Raw genomic sequence first — 8199 nt, forward strand, 5'->3', positions numbered from 1 at the left:
TAACATTATTGGAGTAATATCTCGTAACTCAAATTTTGTGGCTCAAAAGTAGTTTAAATGGCCAAAACGTTGTTTTGGCTATTTTTATGTTGTTCTGTACTCAAAACGACGTCGTTTTGGCCATTTGAGCCACTTTTGAACTACAAAATTTGAGTTACGTAGCATTGTCGAACATTATTGTTAGTAAATAGTTACCCATCTTCTCACCATTTACAATAGTACTCTTAGGAATTGTTTGATTAACCGAACTAATAAGTCCATGAATCAATGTGGAATTAATTATCTAATTAAATTAGTGAGATAGTCATTTATTATGTATTTTTTTTTTCTTTCATACTTAAAATTGTGATCCTCGGCCCCTCTCAATATTAAAAATTTGCCAATTTCATCAGGTTGAATGTCCGCCGTAGATATAATCCAATTAATAAAATTTGTAATCAAGCATGATATTGTAATTTCATGTACCAACAATCTCAATCTTATGGTATAAATCTACTTATTAAATATACCCTCAACTCTCACCTATTGCAAATATAACAAACGAATTAATTTTTTTGTTAACTTATTTTAGTTAATAAATTAACTTTTAGCGAATTCATAAAAGAAGAGCTATTGGCTTAATCTAATATTTTTTTTAGAGTGAGTAAAATAAAATTTTTAACAAAAAATAAATTTTTAAATAAATTAAAAACTTTTTAAAAAATGAAAGTTTTTAATTAATAAATTGACTTTTTAACTACCGCCAAAAGAGCCTGTGGATTAACAATCCAGTAGTAGATGTGAAAGAGCAATCAAAAGAGACTAATTTGGGAACGGCTATTTGGGTTTAAGTAGTCAATAAAGATAAACGTCTTGTTTGAGTATTTTAATTTGGGTTCATTTGGAAAATGAGTTTGTTTTTTGGCTTAGCATGTGGCTAAAAAGTTTGTTTAGATAGATTTTTTTTAATTTTTGTAAGAAAAAATTAAAATAATTATGATTTAAATGTTATATTTTATCTTTGATTTTTAGTTTATTTTGCTTTTTTTGTGATTAAATTAGCCCACAACCTCCAAAAAAAAAAAAAAAATCTCATGTCAAACCAGGGCTTAGTTATTTAGTTTTTTAACTATTTTAACTTGACTAAAAAATTGTGTTTAGGTAGTTGATTAGCTTTTTTTTATAATTGATTCGATGATTGTGAGAAAAAAGTGAAACAATTATAGTAGGGGTGGGCGCGGATCGGTTGTAGCCACGGAACCTTCAATCCGCCATCCGTCCGCCAGTTTAGCAGATTGGAAACAATCAATCTGCATTCGTCCACCAATCCAGTGGATGTGGATTGAGCTGATTGGCGAATGGATGCGAATCGGTTTGATGGTTTAAAATTTTATAAATTTTCAACATAATTCAACTTGTGCACTTCTTAAAAAAAAATATTATAGTTAAAAACTTAAAAAAATAATACAATCACTGCATGTATGCCTCTGTATTATTACATCTATATCTGTTTTTAAAAACAAAAACCAACCAGCATATATCATATTTTTTATTTATTATTTTTAGAGTTAGAGTTAGATTTGAAAATGAAAAAAAAATATAGATAAATAATATATTTATTTTTTTCAATTCAAAAAATATATTTAAATTGAACTTTTTTTCAACAAAATACTTAAACTTTTTTTCAATTGAAAACGCAAATAGAATATCTAAACAAATTGCAAAAACAAAGTTTTACAAATTCCTAAGGATGCTCGTGGTTTGGCAGTTCGGTTGCGGCTAAAAGAACCTCAAATCCGCCACCCGTCCAAAACTAGGCGGATTGAAAAAAATTAATCTGCAATCGTCTGCTCGTCATTACCCATCCGTCCAAAATGCGACAGATCGGTTCTGTTCAATCGGTTTAGGCGGATCGGTATATCCGCTGCTCACCCCTGGATTATAAGTTGGATGTGACATTTTATTCAATTAGCTATTTGAGACTATTTTGTCTTTTAATAAGTTATTCTCTTCTCGAATAAGGTAAAAAAAAAAGGTTAAAAGAATCAATAAGATAAAATGTCATATCTAACCTATAATTATTTTATTTTTTTCATCAAATCAATTATAAATAAATAAAAAATCAATTATCTTCTCAAATATAATATTTTTAATTAAATTAAAATAATTATAATAATTAACTTCTCAAACGAACCTAAATATAAGGATTGATTTGCAATGAATTTCACATTTGCTCGTGATGATTGATGATGATGAGCTCATTCACCACCGCTTTTGTTTTTTGTTCACAAACAAAACGTGTTTTGTTCACAAACAGAACGTGCAAAACGTTGCCAAACTGCGAAACACATTCTCTTTTAAAATAGGAGTTTTACACCCATAAAATGTCCACTAATGGGGTGAACTCATATGGTGTGACACTAAAACTTAATTTGAAGTAATGCTGTGTTTGGTTGACGGATTTGATGAGGGATTTGGAAAGAGAAATGAAAAAAGTAGGTGAAATGTGAAAAAAACATGCTTACATTTCACATAGTTTCACACACCTTTTCCCTTTCCCTTTCCAAATTCCTCTCCAAATCCCCCAACCAAACACAACGTAAAAGATTAAAATTTCTCAAATTCAGTAAACTTATTGTATGTGAAAGAAAAGTGGGTATAGAAAAAATGTTGTGAAAATTATAAAAATGTAAAATAGATAAAGTAATGAATTGTAAAGTAAATAAGGCAACAATTTTTTTTTTTAAGATAGTAGTAATAAAGCAATAAATTGAATATAAGAAATGGAGAGAATTACTTTGTTTAATTATTCGGGAACCTTTAAATATAGATTTTAAAATCTACTTGTATTATTTATTCAATAATTTAATTACATATTTTAGTATAAATTTTTCACCATGTTCTCTTTCTCTTTTGATCTCTGCTCATGTGAACCATATTCTTAAAACTTTTTCACTAGCATAAATTTTTGCTCAAAACATAACCTGCAATGTTAACAGGCAAAATTTTGATGAAATAACACACAAAAAAAATTGTTTTTTTTTTTTTTCTTTCCTTTCCTTCAACACATTTTTTCTGGGAATTATTTTTTCACATAAAATTCTTGACAACCGAATAGAGTACGCGTTCATTTAGTGAATAGAATGATTTTTGAAGTAATTTTTTTTTAATATTTTTTTTTTAATAATTATTGTGTTGGGAAAGTTATTAATAAAGTTATTTTTTGTAAGAAAAAAAAAAGAAGTTGATTTAAGCAAATTTTTTAATTCTTTGTGGGTATGTTGCCTTGAGGCGTTCCAACTCGTATGACAGGTCTTAACAACATAGCAAGCTTTGCTGCAAAACAAGGAGATATTTTGTTTATATTTGATTGAGATAACATAGTGAGAAAAAAAATAAATAGATTTTTATATTGATAACAAATACAAGTGATAATAAGATTCATTAAGCGAGTACAAATATGAAATATGAAATATGAAATGATAAATTAATTGTAATATGACAACGTATTTATTATAATATTACCATTGAAATGTGTTTGGTAACCAAAAAGGAAAAATTAAATGAATACTATATTTTTCTTCTCCTCTACACATCTTCGTATTTAAATCGCTTTTCAAATCATATATATATCAATAATATTTGAGAGTTTTAATTTGAAAGTATCCATGTGAAGGTGGAGCTCACTTCTCTCTCTATCTCTCTCTACTCTCTCTCTCTCTCTTTTCCACCTCACTAGAATTTCATTTAAAGTTCAGTATTAAAGTTACAAAAATGCTAGAAGTCCCAAAAATTCTACCAAAAGTTTTACCAAATGTCTCACATGGATGTGGGACCCACATGGGACCCACATTGTGTGGGTCCCACACCCATGTGAGACATTTGATAAAACTTTTACTAGAATATTTAGAATCTTTAGCATTACTCTTAAAGTTATGTATCATTACTGCATATATCGAGCATTTGAAGGAGTGATGAAATATAATGGTCATCATTTAATTCGAAGGCTTGTTGCTCAGACCAAACCCACCCGGTTTCGTGCAGGCATTTACCAGTCCCAAGCCCATATATTGAATGGGCCTAATGGGCATAAATGAGATTTGGATTAGGCTTTGACCTGAGATTTAAAGGTTAGCCCAGCCCAACCCAGCCACTGGCTCAACAAAAAATACAAAAAAATAAAAATATAAAATATATGTTGGCCCATCCACGAGGCCATTGTGTTTGGCTTAGGCTAAGGTTTCGGCCTGTTTCAAAGCTTATCTGGCCTAAGCCTGTTGGATATTTAGCCTCCGTTTGAGATATAAGTTATCTTTTTAACTTTTTAGCTTTTTTAACATGGGGTTAAAAAGTTTTATTTGGGATAAATTTTTTGATTTTTTTTACTTATAAAAAATAAAATGATTATAATTTGGATGTGATGTTTTGTTTTATTGACTTTTTAGTTTATTTTGTGTTTTTGTGACTATTTTAACCCAAACTTTGTATGCCAAATGAAACCATATTAGGCCTAAGGCTTTGCCCGATAGACCGACCGACCCACCAAAAAAATCACCGGGCTAGTATACGGCATCATTTTTGCGGGCCGGCCCGATTCCATTGAGCGTATGGGTCAATCCAAACAACCAAACAGATCGCTATGAGAGGTGAAGTGATGCACCTGAAAGCCGACTCACATGAACCCAAACCACCAACTGTCCGACAGGAATGAGGCAGTTCTTCAAACTTCCACCCTTAAATTCAAACTCTGGCAACAATCTTCTTCACTTTCATGTTTCCAAGTTCCAATCTTTTCGTCTGTCATTCTACTCTAACTCATCTAAGCTACACTATCCCAAGAAAACTGAACAAACCAACTCCAAAAACCAGTCAGAATCCAAAAACTTTGCTTCACTCTTCGATGAAATCACTGAGATTTTAGGATCTGAGAACCTTGTTTCGGATAAAACTTTACCTTCAATATCAAGAGAAATCCATTTGGAAAGTGCAAAGAAAAGGGAAGAACACCCATATTGCGTACGAGGTGTTTGTGAAAATGCCTCTGCTGGTGTGGTGAACCAGGGAAAGGCAAAATTACCTGTTTTGGGAGATACCCAGTTGGGAAATTCAGGCGATCGTGATGTTAGTCCAATTGTTCATCAGGTTACAGGGATAATCCGCGGTGAAAATGGTGGTGTTCTGATGGAGGAGCGGTTAGAAAGTGTGGGTTTTGAGTTTGATTTGGAAGTTGTTGAGAAAGTGTTGAAGAGGTGCTTTAAAGTCCCACATTTAGCTCTAAGGTTCTTCAATTGGGTGAAAATCATAAATGGGTTTTGTCATACAACGAAAACTTATAATATCATGATTTACATTGCTGGAGAAGCAAAGGAATTTGGGGTGGTTGAAGAGTTGGTGGAGGAGATGGAGAAGAACTCGTGTCAAAAGGATTGCAAGACATGGACCATTCTCATCTCGCATTATGGGAAGGCAAAGTTGATTGGAAAAGCCTTGTTGATTTTCGAGAAGATGCGGAAATCTGGTATGGACCCTGATGCAGTGGTGTACAAACTAATGTTGCGTTTGCTTTGTAATGCTCGAAAAGCTGACATTACGATGGAGTTTTACAAGGAGATGGTTCATAACAACATGGGTTTGGATATGAGTTTGTATAAACTGCTGTTGACGTGCTTAGCACAGTCTGGAGATATTGCTGATTCTCGCCTTGTTGCAGAAGACATGATAAAAATTTCTAAGATTCCCGAACATCATGCTTATGCATGCCTACTTAAGAGTTTTTGTATTTTGGGTAGAATTACAGAAGCCTTAGAATTGATTCGTGACCTGAAGCATAAAAATATAACCCTTGATGCTGAAAATTTTGAGACCTTGGTGAAAGGACTGTGCAGAGCTGATAGAATTGCTGATGCTTTGGAAATTGTTGATATTATGAAGAAAAGAAATTCCGTTGATGGGAAGATTTACGGAATCATTATTAATGGGTACTTGAGGCGAAATGATTTGTCTAAAGCATTTGATCTGTTTCAAAGTGTAAAAGATTCTGGCTATATACCTACAACTTCCACCTATACCGAGTTGATGCAACACCTCTTCAAGTTGAATGAGTTTCAAAGAGCCTTGGAGTTGTATCATGAAATTCTTGAAAAAGGGGTTGAGTTGGATAGTGTGGCGGTAACTGCTATCGTTGCAGGCCATATTTGCCAAAACCATATATCTGAAGCATGGGAAGTGCTCAGGAGGATGGAGGAGCGTGGAATCAAGGCAACTCGGAAATCTTATGTTGTATTCATTAAAGAGCTTTGTAAAGTTTCGCAGACAGATGAGATTGTCGAGGTTTTGAATAAAATGCGAGCTTCCAAAATAGTTATTGGAGACAATGTATTTCATTGGGTTAGATCTTACTTGGAGAAAAAAGGAGAAATAGAGATGGTAGAAAAAGTGAAGCAAATGCACGGAGCTTCTAAACTTTACCCTAAAAAGGGTAAAACATGTAGTCCTGTTATATCTACTAACCAGGAGCTCAGTAAGAACTTGAATTCCAACCAAGTAGAGCAAAAAAGGCCAGATTCTCACTTGTGCAAATCATTGTCAAGTTCTTATAGTGATCATGATCTGCAAGAAATTTGTCGGGTTTTATCATCCTCGGTAGATTGGTGTTCAATACAGGAAGCTTTGGAGAAGTGCACTGTAAAGTTCACTCCTGAACTTGTTCTGCAGATTTTGTACAATTGTGGGGTGTATGGTCATGTAGCATTACACTTTTTCTCATGGGTAGGAAGGCAAGATGGTTATAGCAACACTGCAGAAACTTACAACATGGCCATGAAAATCTCAGGACGAGCGAAGGATTTTAAACACATGAGAAGCCTCTTTTTTGAAATGAGAAGAAAAGGTTGCACAATAACATCAGATACATGGACAATCATGATAATGCAATATGGTCGCGCAGGTCTGACAGAAATTGCTCTAAAAAATTTCACGGAGATGAAAGCCAGCGGTTGCAAACCAAATGGAAGTACATACAAGTATTTGATCGTATCTCTTTGTGGGAGAAAAGGTAGAAAGGTAGATGAAGCTATTACAGCGTTCCAGGAGATGATTTGTGTGGGTTTTATTCCTGATAAAGAATTGATTGAAATTTTTCTTGATTGTTTATGCGGAGTTGGGAAGTTGTTGGACGCTAAAAGGTGCACCGAGTCTCTAAACAAAGTTGGTTTCTCCATTCCGCTAACTTATTCCTTTTACGTTAGAGCTCTTTGTCGAGCAGGGAGATTAGAAGCAGCTTTGACATTGGTCAATGAAGTTGGTTCAGATCGACATACCTTGGCTCAATACACATATGGAAGTCTTGTTCATGGACTACTACGAAAGGGACAATTGGAAGAGGCATTGGCTAAGGTCGAATCTTTGAAGAATCTTGGAATTAAACCAACCGTCCACATTTATACATCGTTGATGGTTCATTTCTTTGAGGAGAAACAGGTAAACAAAGCTTTAGAAATTTTTGAGAATATGAAAAATGAGGGTTGTGAACCTACAATTGTCACTTATTCGGCTTTGATACATGGGTATATGAACTCGGGAAAGATTGCTGATGCTTGGAATGTCTTTCGTTGTATGAAACTGAATGGACCATTCCCGGATTTTAAAACTTATTCGATGTTCATTACTTGTCTCTGTAGAGTAGGTAACTCTGAAGAAGCTCTGCAACTGATTTCTGAAATGGTGGAGAGTGGGATTGTTCCAAGTGCCATTAATTTTCGAACAGTGTTTTATGGGTTAAATAGAGAAGGCAAACAGAACTTAGCTCAGACTGTAATACGAAAAAAATTGGATCTCATGAAAAGAAGGAAGTTCTTAACATGAATTATGTCCATATTTTTTGCATATTCGAATTGTCATTTAAATTGCTTGAATTTTGTCTTAGCATCATGAAGTTTTTTTGTTTTTGTTCTGTTTTTCTTCCACTTGATGATAGTTGATTACTTTTAAGTAGTGTTATTCTGACATTTTGCTAGAAACCATTAGGTTTGTGTAACTGAAAATATTTAGTTCAACATCTGAAGGAAATGTCATATGCAACTACTCCTTACCCCTTGTGATTGCTCGACTGTGCCAGGACTTGTGACCTTAACCAAGGTGTGATTGCAAGTTGACTTCTAAACAAAATGACATGTGTGGCTTTAAGGGCCAAACCACTGGTCCATTTTTGCTACAAATTTT

General features: G+C 33.5%; 1 protein-coding gene across 1 annotated transcript; it reads left to right on the forward strand.

Moving 5' to 3' along the window:
* The first annotated feature begins 4517 nt into the window (after positions 1-4517).
* LOC114272450 (Pentatricopeptide repeat (PPR) superfamily protein) lies at positions 4518-8080 on the forward strand. Its single transcript, XM_028214153.2, has one exon. The coding sequence runs from the start codon at positions 4687-4689 to the stop codon at positions 7840-7842; it is 3156 nt and encodes a 1051-aa protein (XP_028069954.2). The 5' UTR covers positions 4518-4686; the 3' UTR covers positions 7843-8080.
* The last annotated feature ends 119 nt before the right edge of the window (positions 8081-8199 follow it).

The sequence above is a fragment of the Camellia sinensis genome, chromosome 12 (genome assembly GCF_055761805.1).
Source record: "Camellia sinensis isolate YWXY chromosome 12, ASM5576180v1, whole genome shotgun sequence".
Lineage (NCBI taxonomy): Eukaryota > Viridiplantae > Streptophyta > Magnoliopsida > Ericales > Theaceae > Camellia > Camellia sinensis.

What these genes read in the sequence shown, in the direction of transcription:
- LOC114272450 (XM_028214153.2), top strand. Translation starts at nt 4,687, where the DNA reads ATGAGGCAGTTCTTCAAACTTCCACCCTTAAATTCAAACTCTGGCAAC.